Source organism: Leptodactylus fuscus, chromosome 7, assembly GCF_031893055.1.
Source record: "Leptodactylus fuscus isolate aLepFus1 chromosome 7, aLepFus1.hap2, whole genome shotgun sequence".
Classification (NCBI taxonomy): Eukaryota; Metazoa; Chordata; class Amphibia; order Anura; family Leptodactylidae; genus Leptodactylus; species Leptodactylus fuscus.
The window spans coordinates 41,929,432-41,953,407 of NC_134271.1; the positions used below are offsets into that span (position 1 = coordinate 41,929,432).

The window sequence follows — 23,976 nt, forward strand, 5'->3', positions numbered from 1 at the left end:
ACAGGTTATCAGGCTGAGACACTACATGTATGAGAAGACAACCTGGCCACAATCACAGCTGGGTTTCTACAAGTCCCAGACCTTAGAAATGCCCTGCATTCATAACCATAGACATTTTGAACTGGTCAACACAAAACACACCTCTAAAATAGTTTATATAAAATAAATTTATATTTGCAAAAATATTGACATTTTATTGTCTAAAAATGTATATATGGTTATGTACATAGGAGACTCCCATCAAAAGTGACAGTGTCCCCCAGCACTATCCAAGTTGTTGAAGTTTCTCTTCCCTTTGCCAAATGTTAATACTATAGCCCAGAAATTGTGACAAAAATTGGTCAGTGTGCCCACAGATCTGGCCCAGATTCTGACCACTCAGACCTATGGCTAAGGCCCATGTAGCATAACACAGTTAAAAACTCTGCGTAAAAAAAATGCAGTGAAAAGACATCAGCTTTATTTCTGCAGTGTTTTTCATGCAGTTGTAGCTGGATTTTCCTCTGCATTTTTTCTTCCCCTATTAGATCTATAGAGAGAACACATGCAATTATGCAGCTAAAATTACCATGCTAAGTTTTTGAAAAAAAAACCTGCTGCATACTCCTAAGGCTAGGTTCACACCTGCCTTTGTTTTTCCATTCCTTGGGGACCCGAGAGCAGGAATCCTAATCTGCTTAAAAAGCGGTTACCAGCGGACCACGTACTGTACATTATAATGGGCTCTGCTGAGTTTCCACCCTAAGGGTGTGTTCACACGATGTAAAATGGAGCGTGATCTGGCACGTATACGGCGTGTCAGAGTTTGAGCGCTCAAAAAGATCCCATTGATTTCAATGGGAGTTACGAGCGTATACGCCGCGTTATTTTGCACCCGTAATTTTGTGGCCGCAAAATTACGGTCGCAAAATAATGCGGCGTATACGCTCGTAACTCCCATTGAAATCAATGGGATCTTTCTGAGCGCTCAAACTGCTGACACGCGTAGACATGCCAGATCACGCTCCATTTTTCATCGTGTGAACGCACCCTAAGCATGCAGAGAGAAAGGTCCTGTTTGCAGAACTTTTCTCTCCACGTTTTTAAAGCCGAATAGGGAATGGAATCCCTGAGCACAGATAATAAAGGAAAATAAAGCACCAAATGTAAAAATAAACCCCACTCCTATTAGAAATGGTGAGCAACATTTACATGCGTCAGTGTCCACTATATGTTATTCCCGACTTTATATCCTGTAGAGTCACAATCCCATTTTTGCAGATTCAAGTCACAAATACTTATGGCATATCCAAAGGGTGCAGATCCCATCTCTATAACCTGCACCTACAATATGGCAATGGGACCTTAAAGTAACCCAACTGCTTGCTTGGCTGTTTACTAACATCCATAAAAGTAATTGGAAAGAGCCACCTCTCCATTTATCCTCCACAAGGATGAAGGTTCTCGCAGTTGGTTCACCAGGTGGGACATCTAAGATGGAAAAATCCTTTAAATAAGAATAATTACTACATAATCTCTTACCCAATTTTTTTCTTCTCTTTTAGTTTGGAAGTCAGCCCAGCTTTGGTTTTCTTACTCTCCTTTTCCTTGGGTTTGGACTTTGCTTTTCTTCCCCTTTTCTCTTCTTTACCCTCTGAAGAGGAAACACTAGGGAAGTTCTCTGGGCTCATGACCCGCGGAATGTTCCTCTCGCCCCTCTCCTTGGCTTTGGCAATTGCTTCCGAGATGATCCGATTTGCCTTCTCCTGCTTGCTCTCAGAGTCAGCCTTTTTTTTGGGGCGCTTCTCAGAAGCGGACCTCACCTTAGAATTCGGCAGCTTGTGGTAGGTCCGAGAACCATCAAGCTTCTTGGAGGAGGGAGGCTGAAAGAGATGAAATACTATTAACACATGGTACTGCTAAAGCAGACAATGTATTCACACACTTCAGGTTGTCATCAGGTACCTACTCAAGGTATCCAACATAAATTTAGTTGCAGACACTTTACCAACAAATCTGTGATATGTAACTATATTATACCATATTAATTAATAATATTTTACATAATTCCATAAGTTACATCACATAAAGTTGCCAGGAAGTTATAGTGCATATCATTAGGATTGAGGGGATATCGTTACTCCTTAGGGAGAGACCACCATTTAGGTGTGCAGAGTCTTATTAAGCCATAGACGCTCCACTGTGAAGAGGATCATGGGAAAAATATGCAAATCTGTCTTCCATGATGTAAATAGGAAGACAGTGTCCAATAGAGGGCGCTCCCTTTAACATCATGCCCGACCTTTCCAGAGGCCTTTGCTGCAAATGATGGTAAAATCCCACATCATTTGCAGCAAAGGCCTCTGGGAAGGACCGGCATGATGTTAAAGGGAGCGCCCTCTATTGGGCTGCATGACTGAGGCACTGTCTTCCTATTTACATCATGGAAGACAGATTTGCATATTCTTATCAGGATGTGAGAGAGTAGGGAAGAAGTGCTGTTTGTGGCCCTATGGTAGTCTTTTATAGCCTCTTGTGATATTCTCATAGTTTCAGGTTTTCCGTATTCAAAGGATATGAGATAACCGCTAGATCGGTAGCAGTCCAAGATCTAGAACCCACACAGTGAGAATGGAGTGACAGTCTCACATGTCTACTACCGCTCTATTCAATTCCAAGTGACTGCCAGAGATAGACTTCCCTTGCCTAAGCCCACAAAGATGAATGTAACTTCAGAATGCATTATCCTGTGCCACCACGGTGCGGTACAGGGTAATGAGTGTGAAAACCAAATAGTTGATAAACATACTATGAAGTATATTGAACAGTGGCACAATGAGGCTATGTTCACATTTCTCCCACATTATATGCATATGTCAGGGGAAAAAAGCATGGAAAAACACAGTAAACTATGCTTTTCCATCCCGTAATGTCAACTGAAAAATAATAAAAAATAAAAAGAATGCATGTTATACATACTCCTGTTTTAACAATAGAATCCTATGGTGACGTATATTACTGTATGGCATCTGCTATATCATGCTATGTGTTAAACACAAGCTAAAAATTACATAAAATTTTCTACCGGTATCACCCCATATTGAGATATTATCTACTAATGCAAGGCCAATGAAGCAGATCCAGGGATAGAGACAAAGGAATATCAATAACAGTATATTGCTAGAATTTTTTGCTCCCTATGGATAACATAACATGATAATATAACTATAATATAATAAGATAAGATATTTAATAAAATTAAGAGGTCAGTAAATATTTATAGGACATTTGATAACCAGTTTTTTTTTAGGTATTAGATATGGCCTCAGAACCATTTATTTATTCAGGGTTTATTATTATTTTTTATTGAGGCAATGTTAAAGCTTTGTCTGCATAATTCCCCACCCAGGCCGCTACCTTGTACAGAGAAGGAGGGAGACAAGCTATTAAAACCATTAATCCGCAATTTTATATCATAGTGTCTCATTGTGAAAACTAGAAAATCTACCGCAGTCCTCACCAGTTCTGTTATCTTCCACGAAAGAGGGAAAAACTATATTAAAACCATTAATTTATAATTTTATTGCAAAGTTGTGCAGCAAATATATATGTACTCATCCATTCAAAGCCCCCGAGACAGATAAATCATGGACCAGCATTTGCCAGTGCCTGGCCTGTTTATTACAGCAGCATGTGCCTACATGAAATAGGGGGAATGTGAATGCCAAGCGCAGGCTACAGACTAGTAGAGATCTGCAAACATGTAAGTGCTTTGCAATCATACGGCTACTCCCAAGTGGTCAAGAAATGGTCATCGGCCCACTCTATAGGAAGGTGCACAATGTCTGATCACCAATACCATGGATCGGAAAAAAACAATGGGGCTGTTTGCTTTACAAGTAGCCGCTGCCCCTTCATGATGTGGCCATATCATAAGTATTCTTTTAGTAAATAGACTGCCCATACTAAAGATGGTCATACATAGGAGAGAAAAATGAATCAAAACCTCCAAATAGCGATAGGTTCACCCGACAAGCTCATGTGAAAGGAGTCATGTCTATAGTCCATCAGTGGCTGTGGCATTTCAGAGAAAACAATTCATTCTGGAAACAAGGCGGGCGCAGAAGGCGGAGCTCATACATTGGGGAGGCGTCCGCTGTTTGGCTTCATTGACAAGTCTCGCCAGATTTTCACATGGAGAAAAATCCATCAAACCAGCTGCAGAGAGGACTCATATCTCCATTCCCGCTTTGTTTTCTTTCAAACAGCAACAGTAAAACAGAGCTCATGTCATGAGGGGCCCTGTTGGAAATGTATGTAGCCCATGGCTAGTTAGTGTTCCGTTAAATAGAATTTGTTTCTAAAATTTTGAACTATTCCATGTAGGTCTATAGAGCTCTTTACCCCGCGTCATCATAGAAAGAAGACACAATGAAACTCTTGCTGGCCTGTCCTCATACTCACAACCACATTTCTGCTACATTCTGTCCTGCAACCCCATATACTTTTCAATTCATACAGAGGCATATAACATTTTGGTTTTTTTATGGAATTTTTACCAATCCAAAAATAAAAAACCTGGCCTGCTCCATCACATGCAGCTTGCACTGAGCAAAAAAAATAATAAAAAAAATTAAGTATATATATATATTTGATTATTATTATTATTATTATTGCTCAGTACAAGCTTCATGTGATGGAGCAGGCAATGTTTTTTATTTTTGCATTGGTAAAAATTCCATAAAAAACAAATATAGATAGATAGATAGGTGATGGGTAGAACTTTTTTTTTCCAACACAAACTTTGTTAACCTGTTAAATTACGTAACAGGTTTGGATCCATCTACCCATCCAAACCACTTTGGTATTGAAGAGGACTTTTCACCAGCTTCGCCAAGCCCAGCTCTTTACAATGTTTCATAGACACTGTAACACCAATTCTGACACAGTTGTCATTTATTCTTTTGCCCCCACACCATTCCTGAGCAATCAATTTTGTTATTTTTGGAGTCATGCTGCTTAGGCTCTGTATTGTCATATGGGCAGTATCGGGCAGGAGCAGACAAGGGGGGTGATTCACACCCCTGCCTAATCCTGCCTGACACTGCCCTGACAGTACAGAACCTAAGTAGCATATTAGGCACCAAAAATAGAATTAGTTCTTACCGGTAATTGGGTTTCTAGTATAGCCCTCCATGACAGCACCACAGGAGGTTGAGAAACTAACAGCACTTCATACTCAGGAATGATGGGGGCTACAGAAAAAATTCCAACTGTGCCAGAACCAGCGGATAATAACAGACGCTAAGAACTGGAGTTGGCGGTGAAAAGTCCCTTCAAGTTAAATGAATATACTGCTCTGCAATGGGGGGTTATCTGTGGTATGAGAGCCGCAGTGTCTCGGTACAGGTGATCCAATATTAATGGGATTACCCTTAGGGTAGGCCATCAATACCAAAATCTTGACAACCTCTTTAATAATCTGGTGTCCAGCACTGAAGACCATGCCAGGGCAGAAGTGACAATGACATTCATCAATACAGGCCACAACCCATTTTAAATTGGCAAAACCACTGGATCTGAACAAGGGCCATAGAGTTCCAGTGGTGTCTTCTATCATCCATGCCCCTTATTTCAAGATTTTTGCCTTACGTACTTGTGTCGTAGGCATAAAAACTGCCTGAGACATTGTTATGATGATTGACAAAAACTTCCAAGATGCAGCAGTCGGTGCAGAAAACGTTATTTTGCAATATAAAAACCAGTTGTCCTGCATTCTTCTATGTAACCTATTCTTCACACAAGGGGGATATGTTTTTTTAAAAAAAAAGAAAAAATGACAACACCAAAAATTGTCAGTGATTCCTTACGCTACGGAACCACAGTGAAGACTGAACCAGCACGTGTCAATCACTTTAAAGTTGTCAGCATTGAAAAAAAGATCCTATAAGGAGCTGGTGTCCTGTATACATGGACAATATATAAAACACGGTACAGAAGCTTAATACACAGCGACTATTAAGCATTGAGATGACTGGCCCCATGTTCTACTCCCAATGACTATGCCAATTCTTCATGAAATTGTGACTACATATAATAAACTGCATGGGCATACACGGTATGTATATACACCCTGCTTACAAGGCATGCACAAATACACACCCACACACAGATAAACAGGTTACATACAGTACTGCACTCCCTGGTATCAGATTCCTGCTTATTCCAGCAAAATTATTCTGCTTTCTCGCCGCACGACAATGCCTGCCATCTATTTATTCCTGATGGAGAAAGCATAATCTACGCAGCTTAATGTACAAAACAGTGAGGCGAGCGGCCACATCCGCAATGAAACTTGCAATGTACACCCATAGGACAGACACATACAAAGACACACAGCCCAAGCCCAAAACCTTTAGATCACAACACCAGATTTGTTTTTGCTTTTATCAATCATAAAAAACCCACCCGAAACAACACAAAAAAAAAATAAATCCCCCCCAAAAAACACCCTCCATCCCACTGCACAGATTAGGATGGTGCGGGGAGGGGGCAGAAGTCAGAAATCCCTCTTTGCACTTTCTCACCTAGCACTGAGCTCCCATGGGCAGTCGATAGGGGTATCCACAAGCATCCTGAGTCCCTAAGACAGCGAGTGCCAGTCAGTCTTGCGGCAAGGATAAAAAGAGCGTGCTGCTCCTTCTTGGATGCTGCGGTTAAAGGGCCTGCAGCCTGAGTCAGGGAACTAGAGCAGGCACCAGCGGCTTAAGATGGCGATGGAGCAAGGCCAGTTCCAAGGGAGGTTATACAGCCCCCCTCCTCTTTCACTCTCATTCAGCCTCTCACTTACCCTTCCTCTTGGCCTCTTCGCTGAAGACATTCTTAATCTCCAAGGATTTTTTTTTCCTCTCTACACCCCCCCTCCTTCAAAAAGTAACCCCCCTCCCGCACCACAAAACAGCCTTCAAAAGCCAGAGAGATCCAGGCTTCTCCCATTCAGGAGCATCAACCTTACACAGCAACTATACATTGTGTATCCTGAATGTTATTATATTTTTTTTCTTCCTCCTGATGAAGCTGGAAGGGGGGATGGAAGAAAGGAGGGAGAGGGGGGGATTCCGCTCCGTGTCTGGGTACAGACAGAAGCTACTGATAAAACCAGCTATAAAAAAACATAAAAAAGGAAAGCAAGGGGAAAAATGAATGCTGTAGCATCAAAATGCATCAGCATGAATATTAGAGATGCCGATAAAAAAAAAAAAAAGAAAAAATATATACAGAGAGCAGAGCACAATGTGTGAGCGGCCAGCAGAGGGCGCTGAACAACATAATTTTATTCTGCTAGGATCAGAAGTTTAACACCTTCATGGCCACAGTCCTATTTATAGAGCTCTATTTAAAGACACAACAACTAAAAATACAAAACAGACCCATACAAAGAAATATGGGATTTATAGGTTTCTCGATTACAGGTTACTTCGCTCATACATTTCTTTTATAAGGCACAATTATTAATACTGACACTGCAGAACTGGACTAGACACATACAATTTATCGCAGGGGCGCAGATATATTTGGAGCGATTTTTGACACTGGACTAACTTCTTGCCATCTCTTGGTTGGCTTACGTTAAACCAATTTTTGGGCTCAACATTTTGGTTCAATGTGGCACTTCATGCTAAATTATGTCTCTTTGTCATTCCCCCTGTTTGAGAAAACAACAAAAAAAAGGCAAATACGCCAGTTTTGTGGTACAAAGTAAGGGAGAATTTTGGCGCACTTGGCTTAATCTGCCCCAATAGCTTTTTGAGGCATTGCTGTAGTTTGTTGAGAGTTTAGCAATGGGTGATGCTCTATCAGGGTATATGGACATTATAGGGTGGTTCCCCCATCTACACATTACATGGATGTACATATACAGTATATATATACACTCACCGGCCACTTTATTAGGTACACCATGCTAGTAACGGGTTGGACCCCCTTTTGCCTTCAGAACTGCCTCAATTCTTCGTGGCATAGATTCAACAAGGTGCTGGAAGCATTCCTCAGAGATTTTGGTCCATATTGACATGATGGCATCACACAGTTGCCGCAGATTTGTCGGCTGCACATCCATGATGCGAATCTCCCGTTCCACCACATCCCAAAGATGCTCTATTGGATTGAGATCTGGTGACTGTGGAGGCCATTGGAGTACAGTGAACTCATTGTCATGTTCAAGAAACCAGTCTGAGATGATTCCAGCTTTATGACATGGCGCATTATCCTGCTGAAAGTAGCCATCAGATGTTGGGTACATTGTGGTCATAAAGGGATGGACATGGTCAGCAACAAAACTCAGGTAGGCTTTGGCGTTGCAATGATGCTCAATTGGTACCAAGGGGCCCAAAGAGTGCCAAGAAAATATTCCCCACACCATGACACCACCACCACCAGCCTGAACCGTTGATACCAGACAGGATGGATCCATGCTTTCATGTTGTTGACGCCAAATTCTGACCCTACCATCCGAATGTCGCAGCAGAAATCGAGACTCATCAGACCAGGCAACGTTTTTCCAATCTTCAATTGTCCAATTTCGATGAGCTTGTGCAAATTGTAGCCTCAGTTTCCTGTTCTTAGCTGAAAGGAGTGGCACCCGGTGTGGTCTTCTGCTGCTGTAGCCCATCTGCCTCAAAGTTCGACGTACTGTGCGTTCAGAGATGCTCTTCTGGCTACCTTGGTTGTAACGGGTGGCTATTTGAGTCACTGTTGCCTTTCTATCAGCTCGAACCAGTCTGGCCATTCTCCTCTGACCTCTGGCATCAACAACGCATTTCCGCCCACAGAACTGCCGCTCACTGGATGTTTTTTCTTTTTCGGACCATTCTCTGTAAACCCTAGAGATGGTTGTGCGTGAAAATCCCAGTAGATCAGCAGTTTCTGAAATACTCAGACCAGCCCTTCTGGCACCAACAACCATGCCACGTTCAAAGGCACTCAAATCACCTTTCTTCCCCATACTGATGCTCGGTTTGAACTGCAGGAGATTGTCTTGACCATGTCTACATGCCTAAATGCACTGAGTTGCCGCCATGTGATTGGCTGATTAGAAATTAAGTGTTAACGAGCAGTTGGACAGGTGTACCTAATAAAGTGGCCGGTGAGTGTGTATATATATATATATATATATATATATATATATATATATAATGCACTACATCCAATATTATTGCATCTTTGTCATATGCCAATGTCTTGCCACGCCCCCTGCATTATCCAATTAGAATCTCTGGCATGTGATTTACATATCCACAAGCATTGGATAGCGTACGGTTAGTGACATATTTCTTAGCCAATGGCAATGTGAGACAAGATGGCATGGATGGAAAATAGTTCACATTGACTAAATCAGCCAACTTTGGTTATGGTTATTTTGTGATGAATTGCCCAGCTACATAGTATATGCTAGATATGTACATGTTATATATTTTTATATAAACTACATGCACACTAACTATTGTATTACAGTGAAGGAAATGAGTATCTGTCCCCATGCTGATTTTGTAAGTTTGGCCACTGACAAAGACATGAAGAGTCGATAATTTTGAGGGTAGGTTAATTTTAACAGTGAGAGATAGAATATCAAAAATAAAATCCAGTTAATCACATTGTATAAATTTTATAAATTTATTTGCATTTTACAGAGAGAAATACCGTATATACTCGAGTATAAGCCTAGTTTTTCAGCACAGTTTTTGTGCTGAAAAAGCCCCCTCTCGGCTTATACTCGAGTCAAGCAAAAAAAAAAAAAAAATGTTTTTTTTTTAATTTCCCATAAAATAGTGAAAAAAAAGCTTTAAAAAAAATATCATAAAAAAAAATAAAATAAATAAAAGTTCTAAATCCCTCCTTTTCCTAGAATACATATAAAAGTGGAAAATTACTGTGAAACACAAACACATTAGTTATCCCTGTGTCTGACAGTGCCCCGGTCTACTGAATATAGGGTATCTGCAGAGCTCCTGTTCCGACGGGAAGGGGTTAATAGGAGCACTGCAGATACCCTATATTCAGCCAGGCTGAATTCCAAGTGGGGGAAAAAAAACAGTCCTCAAGCTCAAGGAAGGGGCCGACAGACAACCAAAACACCCCCTCCTCTTCCCCAGCACCCAGCAACTACTGCACCCAAAATCTCCGACCATTTTAATTTTTGAAATTTTCCAGTAGCTGCTGCATTTCCCCCCTCGGCTTATACTCGAGTCATTAAGTTTTCCTAGTTTTTTGTGGTAAAATTAGGGGCCTCGGTTTATATTCGGGTCAGCTTATACTCGAGTATATACGGTAAGTACCGTATTTTTCGGACTATAAGACGCACTTTTCCCCCCACTAATTTGGGAAGAAAATGAGGGTGTGTCTTATAGTCCGAATGTGGGCTGAGTTCACACAGAGTTTTTTGGTCAGGAAGTTGAGGCCGAATTTGTCACAAAATCCTGACCAAAAAGACGGATCCAATTGAACTCAATGGGAGCTGGTCAGGTCTTTTTTTCGGGAGCCGGAACAAACGGCTCCCAGAAAAAAGAACGGACATGCTCATTCTTCAGGCCGATTCGCCTCGCGAATCCGCCTGCAGACACTCTCGACTAGGCCCATTCATTGGGCCTAATTTGGAGCGGAGTGCGCAGCCAGTCGCGGCTATCTGTTTTTTTGGTCCGGAAACTGAGGCGGTCTCTTGAGTGTCTACTCAGCCTAAGAAGGGGGCTGAGGAGCAGAATTGCATCATCACCACGCTGCAGAAAGCCAGCGGTGGCAGGAGTGTGGCGATGCTGCGGGCCCCAGCACCTGTGGCTAGAACCTTCCCTGGCATTCGCCATTCTATTACAGCAGATGCCAAGTCTGTAAGGATAAAGGCGGCCGTAGGAGCCGACCTGCTCCTATGACAGCCGGGAACCTACTGAAGGCTCCCAGGCCTGTCCTAGCAATATTACTATTGTGACTGGTCTATGACCAGCCTCAATAGTTATGTAAGAGAATCTCCCACTTGTACTGCCGTCTATGGGACTTGCAATCAAATGAGGTATCCCTGTGTCCGAAAATGCCCAGTCTACTAATATTTTTCCTGTACCGTGAATGTCAAAATCAAAAGTGCCAAACCTCCGAGGGTTTTTTACAGTTTTGCCTCTGATTTAAATAAAAGGTGATAAAAGCAACAGACGTTTCCCAAAATGGTATAACTAAAAAGTACACCTGGCCCCGCAAAAAAACGCTCTATGCATCGCCGTACACTGCAGGATCACCTGTCGATGTGGCCTTGCAGCTGTTGCAAAAGTACAATTCCCATGCATTAAATATTTTACCATTTTTTGCTTCAAAATTTTTTTTCTCGATTTTCCTCCTCTAAAACCTAGGTGCGTCTTATAGTCCAGTGCGTCGTATAGTCAGAAAAATACGGTATTTGATCCCTCTGGCAAAACTTGGTGGTAAAACACTTGTTGGCGCGCACAGCAGTCAGACATTTTTTGTAGTTGATGATGAGATTTGCGCACACGTCAGGAGGAATTTTGGTCCACTCTTCTTTGCAGATCATCTCTAAATCATTAAGATTTTGAGGCTGTCGCTTGACAACTCAGAGCTTCAGCTCCCTCCATAAGTTTTCTATGGGATTAAGGTCTGGAGACTGGTTAGGCCACTCCATGATTGTAATGTGCTTCTTTTTGAGCCACTCCTTTGTTGCCTTGGCTGTATGTTTTGGGTAATTGTCCTGCTGAAAGACCCAGCCATGACCCATTTTTAATGTCCTGGCGTAGGGAACAAAGTTGTCACTTAGGATGGAGTCATATACCGTAAAATCCATTCTCCCATTGATGCAGTGAAGTAGTCCTGTGCCCTCAGCAGAAAAACACCCCCAAAACATAATGTTTCCACCTTCATGCTTGACAGTGGTGACAGTGTTCTTTGGGTCATAGGGAGCATTTCTATTCCTCCAAACACGGTGAGTTGAATTAATGCCAAAGAGCTCAATTTTTGTCGCATCTGACAATAGCAACTTCTCTCAATCACTCTCAGAATCATCCAGGTGTTAATTGGCAAACTTCAGATGGACCTGCACATGGGCCTTCTTGAGTAGGGGAACATTGCAGGTACTGCAGAATTTTAATTCATTATAGTGTAATGTGTAACCAATGGTTTTGTTGGTGACTGTGGTCTCAGCTGTCTTGAGATCATTAACAAGTTCCCCTCATGTTCTAGGCTGATCTCTCACCTTCCTCATGATCAAGGATACCCCACGAAGTGAGATTTTGCATGGAGCCCAAGATCGATGACGATTGAGTCATTTTTTATTTCTTCCATTTTCTTACTTTTGCACCAACAATGTCACCCAGCATCTGACCCCTGGTTCATACTAGCGCATGTATTCCGTCCGGTTAGAGTCCACATGGAGACCCCCCAGACGGAATACAATCGCAATTGCAAGCTCTGTGCTATCAAAGCGCACGGACCCCATAGACTATAATGGGGTCCGTGTGCTTGCCGCGCACTGCCTGCACTAATGATTCGTTATAGTCTATGGGGTCCGTGTGCTTTGACAGCACAGCACTTGCAATTGTATTCCGTCTGGGGGGTCTTCATGCGGACTCTAACCGGATAGAATACATACGCTAGTGTGAACCAACCCTTACTTATGGTTTTGTAGCCCATTCCAGCCTTGTGCAGGTTTATGAACTTGTCCGTGACATCCTAGGAAAGCTCTTCGGTCTTCGGTCAAACGTGGGGTCTGACTGATTAATTGAGTATATGGACAGGAGTCTTTTATACAGGTGACAATATAAGGGTGCCTTCACACGGAGTAAACGTACGTGTATTTTTGAAAAAAAAAAAAAAGACTCCAATGATATTTTTTACACGTGTAAAAATACGCCTGTAAAATGTCATTGAAGTCAATGGGAGTCTTATTTTTACATGTGTATTTTGCAAAAATACACACGCGCTCATTCTGATAGTAAAAACACATTCAAAATGAGCGCGTAAAAAGCAGCTCCCATTGACTTGAATGGGGGCCGACATATGTGCGCTCCCCATTGAAATCAATGGGAGGCTTTTTTCCCTATTGCTTTCAATGTATTACGCGCTCATTCTGAACGTGTTTTTACGACCAGAATGAGCGCAGCGTAACTCCGTGTGAAGGCTCCCTAAGACAGCGTCTAAGTGGTCTGTAGGAGCCAAAACTCTAAATGGTTGGTAGGGGCTCAAATACTTATTTCTCTCTGCAAAATGCAAATAAATTTATACAATGTGATTTTCTGAATTTTATTTTTGATATTCTCTCTCTCTCACTGTTAAAATTAACCTACCCTTAAAATTATAGACTGTTCATCTGTCAGTGGGCAAACTTAAAAAAATCAGCAAGGGATCAAATAATTATTTCCTTCACTATCATATACTGTCACATATCACCTATATATACTGCTGTCGAGTTATCATATACTCTCATATGTAGGCTAAACATAGTTCTGTCATATATAAGCCTATACATATTGCTATGATGTTATCATATACCGTCATATATAGCTGAAACACAGTGCTGTCATATTATCATATACAGTATAAGCATAGTTATGTTGCCATCATGTTATCATATACCATCACATATAGTCTATACATACAGCTGTCACGTTATCACATACAGTCATATACTTGCTATTGCCAAGTTATATACAGTTACTAGAGATGAGTGAGTATTCGATCAAATACCTCCCCTGCATAGTTATTGGTGTACTTGGTTGAATACCATGTGGTTAATGCAGTAAAAATTTGATTCTCCTCCCACCTTCCCTGGCGCTTTTTTTACACCAATGCTCACTCATCTCTAACGGTTACACATGCTACGCATATTGCTATGAAATATATAATAGTAATTTTTCCATTGTCATACATCTCACGCTATTTGTTTTAGAGGAGGTATACATTTTATAGCCTGAAGTAAAATCCAGCTTTTGACTGACGTTGGGTTCACACCAGCGTTCGGTTTCCGTACTCAGGTTTCCGTCTTTTGCAGGCAGAAGACGGAAACCTATCAGACTAAGTTCGGCCGTGAGCGCCGGTGAACGTTTTATGCTCTCTGCGGCGAAACCCTTTTTTAAAAAACTGGACACAAAGTCCTGCATGTCCGACTTTGTGTCCGGTTATAAGAAAAAATGGTTTCATCGTGGAGATCACAAAACACTCACGGGTGCTCACGGCCAGACACTTATCAAACCTATTCAAATGAATGGGTTTGAAAAATGTCTACAGGTTTCTGTTTTCTTCCCAGTTTCGGCCAGGAAACGGAAACCTGTATAACCAGAGACCGGGCACAGATGTGAACGAGCCCTGACCAGTACTGATAAGACTCTCTTCTCACCTCTTTCATGGTTTCTATTTTTATAACACATCACAGAACAATGCCGAACCTCCATAACACTTATAATGGTGGTCAGACGGAAAAGCCCTGCACACAGTCTTACAAAATGGTGGACACATAAACTGATCCCACTTGGTTGTTGGTGCTATCCATGGCTTCCTTAATGAATGTTACCTAACTCCCCTTTTTCTTTAAAAACAAAAACAAAACACAACTCAAAACATTGCAGCCTTTCGCTCCTGATTAGGCCCGGGGTGAATGGGCCTAATCAGGAGGGAGTCTCGAACCACTGACTCAGCAGCGGAAACCGCATGAAGCTAGGGTGTGCAAAAATTTTTTTTCTGCTATCTGAAAAAAAACGCTAGCAGAAAAAAACGAGTGACTCCCACTGAAATAAATAGAGGCATTTTTGCAGGCGGATTATGTGTCAAAATCCGCCTGCAAAAAGCTCCGTGTGAACATACCTTTACAGAACAACAAAAAGTAACAGATCAGGTATAGAGGTATTTCAGACCAGAAGTATAAAATCACTAGTCCACTGAATAGGGGATAAATGCTAGATCAGTGGAGGTCCAAATGCCGGAACCCCCCCCCCCCCCATTGTTCCCCCAGCCCTAGTACATTGATGGGGAGGCCGACTGCTCAGGCATGCACCCAGTTGCTCCATGCAAAGCCTATGGCACTGATGTGGCATTTAGTTTGTATTTCCAAGCATAATAATGAATTATAGTAAAATAAATAAATAAACAAATAATAGTTTAAAAAAAAAAAAAAAGAGAAAGAGAAACAGAACAACAGACTTGTGCCCTATTGGTCACCAGAGAATAATGCAAATTTCCTAGTGAAATAAAGATAAATTAATTAAATAGAATTTGAGCTACACTAACCTAAGTGGTGTCCTGGTAGGTGACAGACTGCACGTATACCAACCATCTTCCTACATCAATCCCAAACCTCTGCCTCAAGACTGACTAAAGGTCAAGAATAGAGATGAGTGAACGGCATTCGATCGAATTGATATTCGATCAAACATCAGGCCGTTCGAGGTATTCGAATACCACGAGGCAAACGCACTAAAAATTTGTATCCCCTCCCACCTTCCCCGGCACTTTTTTTTGCACCAATAACTGCGCAGGGGAAGCGGGACAGGAACTACGACAACGGAGGCATCGAAAAAAAAAATCGGAAAAAGTAATTGGCTGGCTAAATCAGGTGACCTCCACTTTATACGAATGGTGGATTTCAGATTCGGGTAATATGAGACTGTGAACTATGTGACTGTGAGACCAGGATAGATGTACAGGCAGGGTTAGCTAGGGATTACTTTTATTTAGGTGGGAATGTTACTCACCCAGCTCTTTGGAGCTCTATCTTGTCGGGATCCCTGTCAGCTTGCGATATGTGGGAGCTGACTTTTTCCCATAGGAAAGCATTGACCAGTGTTGATAGGCCGAATGCCATACAGAGTACAGCATTCGGCCAATCAAAGCTGGTTATGCCGGAGGAGGCGGAGTATAAGATCGGTCCACAGCAGTCTCCATTGTGGTCCGATCTCAGATGTAGCAGTGTTGAGCGCACAGGTGTAGCAGAGCTGGCCGTGCGCTGAGCTCTGCTACACCAGAGATGTAGCAAAGCTGAGTGTGCACTGAGCTCTGCTACACAAGAGATGTAGCAAAGCTGAGTGTGTGCTGAGCTTTGCCACACCAGAGATGCAACAGAGCTGAGCGCCGGAGGAGGCGGAGTCTAAGATAAGGTCCACAGTCCAATCTCAGATGTAGCAGTGTTGAGCACACAGCTCTGCAATACCTGAGATGTAGCAGAGCTGGCCGTGTTCTGAGCTCTGCTACACCAGAGATGTAGCAGAGCTGAGTGTGCGCTGAGCTCTGCTACACCAGAGCTGTAGCAGAGCTGAAAGTGTGCTGAGCTCTGCTACACCAGAGATGTAGCAGAGCTGGCTGTGTGCTGAGCTCTGCTACACCAGAGATGTAGCAGAGCTGAGTGTGCGCTGAGCTCTGTTACACGAATCTCGAATATTTCACTGTTCGCTCATCTCTAGTCAAGATATAATGGCCTACTTAGTCTATAATACTTTATTCATTGCCAGATTACAAAATGTAGCAAATCAAATCAGAAATTTGCTATTAGAACATTTTTGTTCTTTTCAATTCATTCCTGAAAGTTCTTATCTTCTGTAGCAAGTGTAGCTGTAAAACATGAAGGATCATTTATGGGGGAGGTTTATAAGTGCACCAGAATTTTGGTGTAACTGTCTAACAAGCTGTGCACCACACTTTCAACTTGCACGAAAAGGGGCTTCACCTATCAGGAAAGGGGTGTGGCCTCAGGGAAAGGGGCATGACCCAAAAAAGACATGATATGCCAAAAATGTGGCAAATATATTTACGTCAACTAATGTTGGGATAAGCTCACACAGAGTATTTTGCAAATTAATTGCGATGGGAATCAGGAGCAGATTTTTCTTTCCTCCAGCTGATTTTTCTGTTAGAAAGAAAAAAAACACCTGACATTTACCCCAGGTTTATATGTGTTTTCTCCTGGGGTTGAAGGAGCACTGCTCTTGCTGCTCAAGTCAGATGAGTGATGTCATAGGAGTGGGAGGATCAACTCTCACAAAATGGGGTGGAGCAGGCAGCAGACAGTAAGGGTCTTACAAAGCAAGAGAAGTGCTCCATTGACTGGAAGCTCCACCTCCAGTGCACCAACCAACTTAACGGCATATCACTTAAAACACCTGGTAAAGAAGCTTAGGAGATGTCAGACTTGCATTCATTGCATTGTGTTTTCTTTATCTCACTTAGTTGGGGCTAGGGTCTCAAAACTGGCAATGTCAATACCAGATATTTCCTTAAACTTATATAGGAAGAATATGCAAATCTGTCTCCCGAGATGTAAATAGGGGAGACAGTGCCGCAGTCATGCTGCCCACTAGGGGGAGCTCCCTTTAACATCATGATCGACCTTCCCAGAGGCCTTTGCTGCAGTGATGTGGGATTTTACCAAGTCAGTCAGAGGACAGCTGTTTCGATCTGATTGGATCTCTTCAGCCTGGCGCAGAGAAGACTGACTTGGCAGAGGTGAGAGGCTTCTAGACCAGGTTAAGGGGATATTGTCACTCCTTAGGGAGAGACCACCATGTAGGTGTGTGGAGTCTTATTAAGCCATTTATGCTCCACTGTGAGGGATCATGGGAAGAATATGCAAATCTGTTTCCCGATATGTAAATAGGGTTGACAGTGCCTCAGTCATGCTGCCCACTAGGGGGAGCTCCCCTTAAACTTATATAGGACATTTACTTCCTAGAGCTGAATCTCGGACTCCTCTCCCCTTCTTCAGGCTCATCTGCAGTCAGAGGTGAAGTCTAGGACAATATTCCTCACTTAACTGCACATTTACTCAAGGCTGGCTGATGGATGGTTTGGATAATGTCAGGTTTGGGTTCCTTAACCCTGTGTAACAAGATGCTGGTGGTTTAGTTACCCCAATCCTGCTGACAGGTTTCTTTAAACAACAGCACGGTAAGTCAGTGGTTAGCACAACATGGAGTGGTTAGTGGTTAGTACAACATAGAGTTTGTATGTTCTTCCTTTGCTTGAATGAGTTTCCTTTGTCACCACAAAGATAAACTGATGGGGAATTTAGATTGTTACCGTATATATATGACAAAACACTGCGGAATATCCTGGCGCTATACAAGTATGATAAATAAGTAACTGCGGGAAGCCTAGATACGACAACACTATATACCCACAAATAAAGTGCTATAAATATCAGTACATCTTTCCTGCTACTGCATATGTCTGGTCTATAGGGGATGATGATGTAACTCCATCTGTTCCTGGAGGCCTTTTATTCCGCCAAGGATCCACCACAACCCCCACTTAGCGCTTGGGCCACTACTTTCTGCTAAAGTGTTGGGTGACTATGAATTATATCAGCAGGTGACAGGGATTTCTACTATGCCAGAGGTTTCATTTGCAGACCATTCGCTTACAGATGGAATGTAAAGTAGTAAAATGTGCTGGACATTACTGCAGTTTAAGAAAACACCAGAAGGAACAAGAAGTTCTTAATTAAAAAGCACCATGTGAACTCAGCCCTATAAACTATGCTTAATATAGATCCAGCCCACAAATCAGTGCGGCCCTAACAATGAGAAGCAGAGGGGTGGGCAGATACTGACAGGGGAAGCCTTGGATGACAGCCTGACAATACACAATGTCTGGCTCACAGAGGATTTGTGGTGGACAGTCAGTCACACTTCTCTTATCAGCCCTTTGATCATCCTGCTGAGTGGGAATGTTTTCAGCTTTTCTGCACTGAGCTGTGACAGACAGCACATGTTATATAAGACAACTTCATCACATGTACTCCAGGGGACCCACACACAGTGCAGAGGTCACCACGGCCAAGAATTTACAGCACTACTTAGACTAGACAAGGGGATATGCTCAATATACAAGGTCAAGAGTCAAGTGGAGTGTGATCACTTATAGTATGCAAGAAGAGAGTTGTCAGAGAGAGGAGCCATATTATTAATGGGGACACCACCATTTATAAACTACAATGTTATTTATATTTAAAAAAAAAAAAAAAAAATTAGACTGAAAGTTTTGGACGTTTGCATTAGAGATGAGCGAACACTGTTCGGATCAGCCGATCCGAACAGCACGCTCCCATAGAAATGAATGGAAGCACCTGGCACGCAGACTTTGACAGCAGCCAGCCACCTACCCAACCCCCCCCCCCCCCGCGTGCCGGCCGCTTCCATTCATTTCTATGGGAGCGTGCTGTTCGAAACGGCTGTTCCAAACAGTGTTCGCTCATCTCTAGTTTGCATCCATTTTTTTGCATCAGTTTTGTAAAAAACATGATCTAAATGGAGCCTAAAGTCTGCAGACGTTTTTACTGCGGAGATTCTACTTCCATTATACCTATTGGGAAACTGCTGCCACTGCCTCAAAATCCTGACCAAAAAGACGGCTCCCAATGAAATCAATGGGAGCCGGTCAGTTCTTTTTTCCGGGAGCCTTTCTGCCTCACGATTCACCCTGAAGACACTCCCTCCTCCATTCATTGGGCCTAATCCGGAGCAGAGTGCGCGACTGGATGCCGATGCAGTGCACTGCCATTCAGTCGCAGCTACCCGTTTTTTTGGTCCGCCGCCTCAGGTTCCGGACCAAAAAATCCCGTGTGAACTTACCCTTAAATATATATAGTACTTACATGCTTCAGGCCAACTTACAACTAGTCACTACATCACAGAACTCCACACATGGTGATGACACACGGTGAACCTGAAAGCAGCTATGTCTGTCTATGGCCCCATCCAGTCCATGGGCCATTGGTACAGATTCATTTCAGAGTACTGGTCATGCAGATTTCTGTTAGGTAGAGTTCACATGGTGCTGTTTGCTGAAGGACTGCACATGGTATATAACTGTAGTAATGAGTAGCACATATTACTATAACTCTCACTTGTATGCCAACAACCAGTACACCAGAGGTTTTCAGTGTAATGGCTGTTATTATATATAGTAACGTATCATGTGCTACATCAGAAAAGCCCCATGTAAAGTCTCAGGGTAAAGAAGTTTCCTGGCCGAAATACATTTGTATGCATGAGGCCTTAGGGGGAGTTTATACAGTGCTTTTTACGGAAGGACTGTATGCAGTTTTGAATTGTAGTAATGATTAGCAGGTTACTATACGTTCTACCTGTATGCTATCAAAAACTGCATGTAGTCCTTCAGTAAAAGAGAACGGTGTGAACTCAGAGTTACCACAGAGTTATAGCTATACCTGGTACACAATGGCCCAGATTTACTAATAGTTAGGGGAGCAACACGCGATTGTATTTCACCTGTGAAACACGGTCCGTGTGTCAGCCAGATTTTCCGGATTAAACTTTGTGCTGGGAACAGGACTCCTAGCAGTATAGTTATCTTTGATGGTAGAGGTCCCTGCGACATACTGACCTGTACCAATTGCAGTACTTCCCATTGTCGCTGGGAGGCAGATACTTCATGGGTGAAACATGGTCTGCTGCTTCCCTTAGACAGTGTAAACTGAGGTTAGCTTCACACTAGCACAGTGCTCTCCGTTGTTCGGGTCCACTGGGGGACCAAAATGACGAACTGGAGAGCTAACACAGTGGTTACACATGGAAAATGGCTGAATCCCCTGACTATAATGGGCTCTGTCATTTTAAAAAGTGGTGGAGAAAAGTCCCGTGATTGACTTTTCTCTCCAACGATTTCGATGGTCTATAGAGAGACTCCGGCGCAGATGTGGCCCCAGCCTTAGACAGGCAGACTGTAAATGCTCCAGATGTATCACAGTGACCAATGCTGGATGACAACCTGGTGTATCTGCTGTACAGTCTAGTCTATGTTTATGCCACCTTTTAGATATCTTACTTTACGCCAGAATTTTCCTGCACAATTGGCACACATTGTGTTACATCAAGTGCTACTCCTTTTTTGTGACAACCCACACCCACACATGTAGCAAGATGATCAATGTCCACCACATTCTGCCAAGTTTATTCCAGCGTCTACTCGTAACCATTATATCTGTGTCAGTGTGTCACCATCCATAAAGACATAAGAAAAAATATGCTTGTACCGTGTTAGCCAGTGGATATGAAATGTATATATATATATGCCTAACTTCAGAAATTGTGTTATACTATCCTGATGAAGAGACCTCTATAGTCTCGAAAGCTCGATATGTCATCAAAAAACTTTTTAAGTTAGCCATTAAAAAAGGTATCAACTACTGAGGACTTCTCTCAAAAAATGTCTTTCATCCATAAAGAATCTGCATTGTGGGTTTCATTGAAGACAGCAGCTGTTACTTTTTTTTTTGGGAAAGGTGAACCTTCTTGAGGCTAAGGGGGCATTCACACGGTGTAACGCAGCGCTGATTCTTGCATGATAACTCGCGTAAGAATCAGCGCTGCAAAACAGAATCCCATTGACTTCAAATGGTTCCTTTTAATGTGCGTAACACATTGAAATCAATGGGTTAAAAAGCCTCCCATTGATTTCAATGTGCTAAGCGCGTTAAACGGAACCCATTGAAGTCAATGGACTCTGTTTTGCAGCGCTGATTCTTACGAGTTATCATGCAAGAATCAGCACCGCGTTACACCGTGTGAATGCCCCCTTAGGCCCCATGAAGCGAGCCACAGCGGAAAAACACAGCGGAAAAGATTGTGGCTGAAAAGCATTGTGGTTTTTCACTCAGCGTATTTTTTTCACAGAAAGTCTTCAGAGTTTTCCTCTGTGGACTTTCTGCCATGGAATATGTCCATTTTTCATAGCTATCTTGCACCCGATGGGCACCAGTTTTCACAGATACCCCATACATTTGAATGTACAAGGAGGTCCATGAAAACAGACAAAAATAGACAACTGACCATCAAAATAACAGTCATGTTAATAGCTCCCATTCACTTGTGCACGACATCCATTATAATTCACAGTTGGGTGAATATAGCTTTAAACTACAGCCAGCGCTATAAAGTGTATGAACGCTTTTTATCAAGATCTATATATTTACTTCTTACCAGAGATGAGCGAACACTGTTCGGATCAGCCGATCCGAACAGCACGCACCCATAGAAATGAATGGAAGCACCTGTGACGCTGACTTTGCCGGTGGCCGGCCGGCGTCACAGGTGTTTCCATTCATTTCTATGGGTGCGTGCTGTTCGGATCGGCTGATCCGAACAGTGTTCGCTCATCTCTACTTCTTACGTAAATTATTAAACTTGTCCACAAGTGTGAGGGTCATCCAATAATTCTACCAATAGATTTTCACAGTATCATTACAGTCAAATAATTTCTTCCTAAAAAAAGCCAAAATTAAATTTTTTTATTAAGATAGAATAATGGTTTCCACTGGAAACCATTCCTGCATTTTAGCTAAATATGTTTCACCTGAACAATCATTTATAGGACTGATCGATCCCAATCTTTGTCCAGTATAATGGCGCCCAGAGTAACAAATATGCAAACACTCATTGTCACTGATCGCTGCTGAAAAACTGCTACAGAAAAGAGTGCTACGGAAACGCGTTGTGATTTTTTTCTGCAGCATTTTTCACAGAACATTTGCAGAGTTTTCTTCTGCGGACTTTCTACCTCTATTATGCCTATACTGAAAATACCAGCCTTTCCATAGGTATAATTGATATGCTACGATTTATAAAAAATCGAGTTTTTGAAATCGCAGCATTTTTCTGCAATGAGTGGAAGGGAGTAGCCAGAATCCATTCACTTTGCAGTTATGGTAAAACGCCACATCTTTTTGCTGCAGCGTTTCCAGGGGACCCGTGGGACCCCAGCCTTAATATGGTCCTAAAAATCATTTACATTGGGTGATGTGCTGCAAACAAGACACTAGCGTAAACGTGGCGACTAATCTAGCCTACATTTTTTCCACTTGCTGGACATTAGAATGTGGCTTCTCGCACGGTGAGGAGTGACTTAAGCGCGCAGAATTTGTGGCTTAAAGTAAGTCAACTAAAAAGGGTCATCCATATAGAGGTAGCAGATTTTAATTTCATACCACTTCCTATTAGGTCAGTGAAGATTTTAGAAGCAGAGTCTGGCCAGATGCAGCGATCTCACACGGTCAATATAAAGCCGGTCTATAGTATTGGCAGAAAATGTCCAAACCAGTGTGTGTTTTATATATATATATATATATATATATATATATATATATATATATATATATCTGATCGCCGCTATCCTTACATGTGGATAGTGATCACAGAGTAGACCCATCTATAGCAGGCAGAAGTGTTACAAACTGCAGAGCTCAGCCCATCGGCCCGGTAATGAAATATTGCTCCGTCCTCCTGACTGTAATGGGTAAGCCCTGCTGAATTCTATAGAAATAATAATAAAAAAAATGCAGGCATACAAAGGCTTGGCCAAGCTGCAGATTTAACCGCTTGCCTCCCAGCACAAGCTGGTAACAAAGAAACTGGTTGAGCCACAAAGATATTTCTTTGAATTGTGCGTTGCGCTGCGGAATATGTTGACACTCCATAAATAAATAATCCCAATAATGAAGATGATATGAGGACCCCCAGAGACCTCCCCTCATAAATCACTTTCTGCTGAAAAGATCTGGCAGCCATATTTTTATTACCGCTTAGTAATGAATGTGAGGAAGATGATTAACCTGTTCCCTGCTAGAAGGCATGGAACGCGTTACTTAAGGCTTTGCAGAGTTTTTCTGGAGAAGAAGAGAAAGAAAGGGATTACAGATGTAGACGTGCCGACTTGTTCCTTAAGTCTCCCACTTTTTTTTTGTGTTCTGCTACTTCTCTGAATGAATACTCTAGGGTCCTGAAGTCCTATGTAACACCCCAACTGTGCCAAGTGACAAACTCCTCTCTGCTACATCACTGTGATACAACACAAGCATAAGACACAGCTTTCTCTGCTTTTCTGCTATTTTGCCCCAAGGCCTTTTAAGGCTGTGCCAGGGTAGAAATCCAACTTACAGATGTGAGCGGAGGTGATGGCGCATGGTCACTGCATCTCGTGTTAACCCTAGGTGTCCCTGGATGTTGG

The 23,976-nt window shown here is 42.4% G+C and overlaps 1 protein-coding gene across 4 annotated transcripts in view; it reads right to left on the reverse strand.

The window, feature by feature from the left end:
• Positions 1 to 23,976, reverse strand: part of CHD9 (chromodomain helicase DNA binding protein 9) — a 128,802-nt gene that overhangs the window by 61,155 nt on the left and 43,671 nt on the right. For 2 of the 4 annotated variants that reach the window (XM_075281755.1, XM_075281754.1), the window contains exons 1-2: positions 6,830 to 7,129; positions 1,522 to 1,862 (exon numbers count right to left, since the gene is read on the reverse strand). In XM_075281755.1, coding sequence (XP_075137856.1) covers positions 1,522 to 1,862; positions 6,830 to 6,859 — 371 coding nt within the window. In that variant the 5' untranslated portion in view covers positions 6,860 to 7,129. Of the gene's footprint in view, positions 1 to 1,521; positions 1,863 to 6,829; positions 7,130 to 23,976 lie in introns of those variants that run through there. The other 2 variants (XM_075281753.1, XM_075281752.1) reach the window with 1 other exon arrangement.